Below are 2,024 nucleotides of genomic sequence, written 5' to 3' on the forward strand. Positions count from 1 at the left end.
TGGATACTATGTCTGTGAGATGATCCGGAGATACACCTCTGAGCGGGTTCCGAGTGATACCAATGCTCAGAGGAATAACCTCCGGTGGATGCTTAGTCCAGAAGCTCGCTTCCGACCACTTCAAGAGGAACTAGCTGGATGGTTCAGCAGGGAAGTCCTCCATCCTAAAGGAGAACACTATTACGAGGACGTAGAACTTTATATGCATTAAATCATGTATGGAAACTTGTTCAAAATTGTATATGGTCATCCGATGATATTGAATATATATTGTATATTCCTCTTGAATTCTTTTTGGTTCTAATTTCAAATTTATTTGAAATTGTACATTCATATGCATGTATGTAGTACCATAGAATATATGAAACTCCTTCAAAATTAAAATAAAGCACAAAAGAAATAAAACAATACAAATTAAACAGAAAACAGGTTTAGGGGGGGGGGGCTAAAACCCTAAACCTGTGGCGGCCTTTAGTCGCGGTTGGCCAGAAGAACCGCGACTAAAGGTCCTCCGCCCCGACGGCCGCCTGGCGCCCACGTGGACGGGCCGTTAGTCGCGGTTCTTAAGCAGCCGCGACTAAAGGTGGGGGGCTTTAGTCGCGCTTATTTGGTCGCGGTTGCGCAACCGCGACTAATGGCGGTTGCGAACCGCGACCAAAGGCCTTTTTTCCACCAGTGAGACTCACGGGTCTTTACAGGGGCATTACGGGCTTCTTCCAACTAACTAAACCAGCCACCCCCCTTGAATTTTCAGCAGGGTGTGGGCCAATTTTCCCAAATGGTCAACCATAACTGCCAGGTGAATCCACCCCGTAAACCTCCCTAATGACCCTGGGCAAGTAGCATTACTACTTTTTTTTGCAACATCTTATTACTGGTGCGAAACAAAAGACAAACATGCTTGATACTCCATCCACATGGGAAACATTGGCTTAAATCCATCACATTAGCCTAGATAGTCCTCCCATCCCGGCCGCTACCTACTACCGGGCTATGCCGAAGTAGAGGAGCGTGCGTACTTTGGTCGCCGCCTCCTCGTACACGTACGTCGTGAAGTGGCCCATCCCGCCGGTGCTGTTGACCGCGTCCAGCATGATACGGTAGATGATTCCTGGACCGCCTTGGTCTTGCTCCTCGCAACGGAGCACGCTGATCAACCGGAGGCCTTGCTTCATCTCCGCCAGCGCCCACTCTGCGAGCTCGTCGATCTTCGGGCCATCGTCGCTGGATTTCCACCCGGGTGTGGTGGTGGCGGCGGCGCAGACGACGGCAACGATGACGCCGGTGGCAAGGAGGAGGTTGGTGGTCCTCATCCTCACGATCGCTGGGTAGACAATTATTTGTCACATGTGAGTATGTGGCAACATACCTAGTCAGCATATAAGAAACCGAAGCCAGATGATGCATGGCGATGTATTAGGAAAATTTAATAAGAAAGTAAATACTCTAGACTTGAAGGTACCTGGCCTGGTGTGATGCCTCGCTTCTTCTTCTTCTTCTTCTTCTTCTTCTTTACTGGGTGGGGTATGTTCTTCTACCACATCTCTTTTCTCCTCCTCCTTCTCGGCAGGGTGCCCTGGTTATTTATACTCGTGAACGGAACGGCACGGGGTGGCCACCTACCTCCGTCCCTGCGGCCGCATGCATGCATGGCTTGAGTGGACCGACGCGACGCTAGCTAAGCTGCCGCGTGCGGACGACCTACATTTTACTCCGGCTGTATCTGTATGTACGTGCATGCTGCCAAACGGCCGGGCGTGTACGTACAGACATAGAACACGCCACACATGTGCGTATACTGCACCTTGTTTTCCTACTAGACCGGTAGGTGAAAAATAGTAAATGCATGCCAGTAGGTGGCAAGGCACTGAGGTCAGCTGGTTACTGCCCGGCCAGTGGTTTCCTTTTCAAGAGAAAAGGGCCAAGCAGCGCCCCACACTAGTGGAAGTTGCTGCTTTGCCCAGTGTTGTGGACACTCGGTGAAGGGCCAAAAAGAAAACATTCAACTCGCTCATGTCGCCCCC

The 2,024-nt window shown here is 50.5% G+C and overlaps 1 protein-coding gene across 2 annotated transcripts; it reads right to left on the reverse strand.

The window, feature by feature from the left end:
* Positions 1-826: 826 nt before the first annotated feature.
* LOC123177445 (uncharacterized) lies at positions 827-1,630 on the reverse strand. Of its 2 annotated transcripts, none has more exons than XM_044591186.1 (2): positions 1,463-1,630; positions 827-1,324 (listed from the first exon to the last, which is right to left on the reverse strand). In XM_044591186.1, the coding sequence occupies exon 2, from the start codon at positions 1,311-1,313 to the stop codon at positions 984-986; it is 330 nt and encodes a 109-aa protein (XP_044447121.1). In that variant the 5' UTR covers positions 1,314-1,324; positions 1,463-1,630; the 3' UTR covers positions 827-983. The 2 variants fall into 2 exon arrangements, with proteins under 2 accessions (XP_044447121.1, XP_044447122.1); XM_044591187.1 differs by having other exon boundaries at positions 827-1,369; positions 1,463-1,544.
* Positions 1,631-2,024: the final 394 nt, after the last annotated feature.

Source organism: Triticum aestivum, unplaced genomic scaffold (assembly GCF_018294505.1).
Source record: "Triticum aestivum cultivar Chinese Spring unplaced genomic scaffold, IWGSC CS RefSeq v2.1 scaffold46647, whole genome shotgun sequence".
NCBI classification, from domain to species: domain Eukaryota; kingdom Viridiplantae; phylum Streptophyta; class Magnoliopsida; order Poales; family Poaceae; genus Triticum; species Triticum aestivum.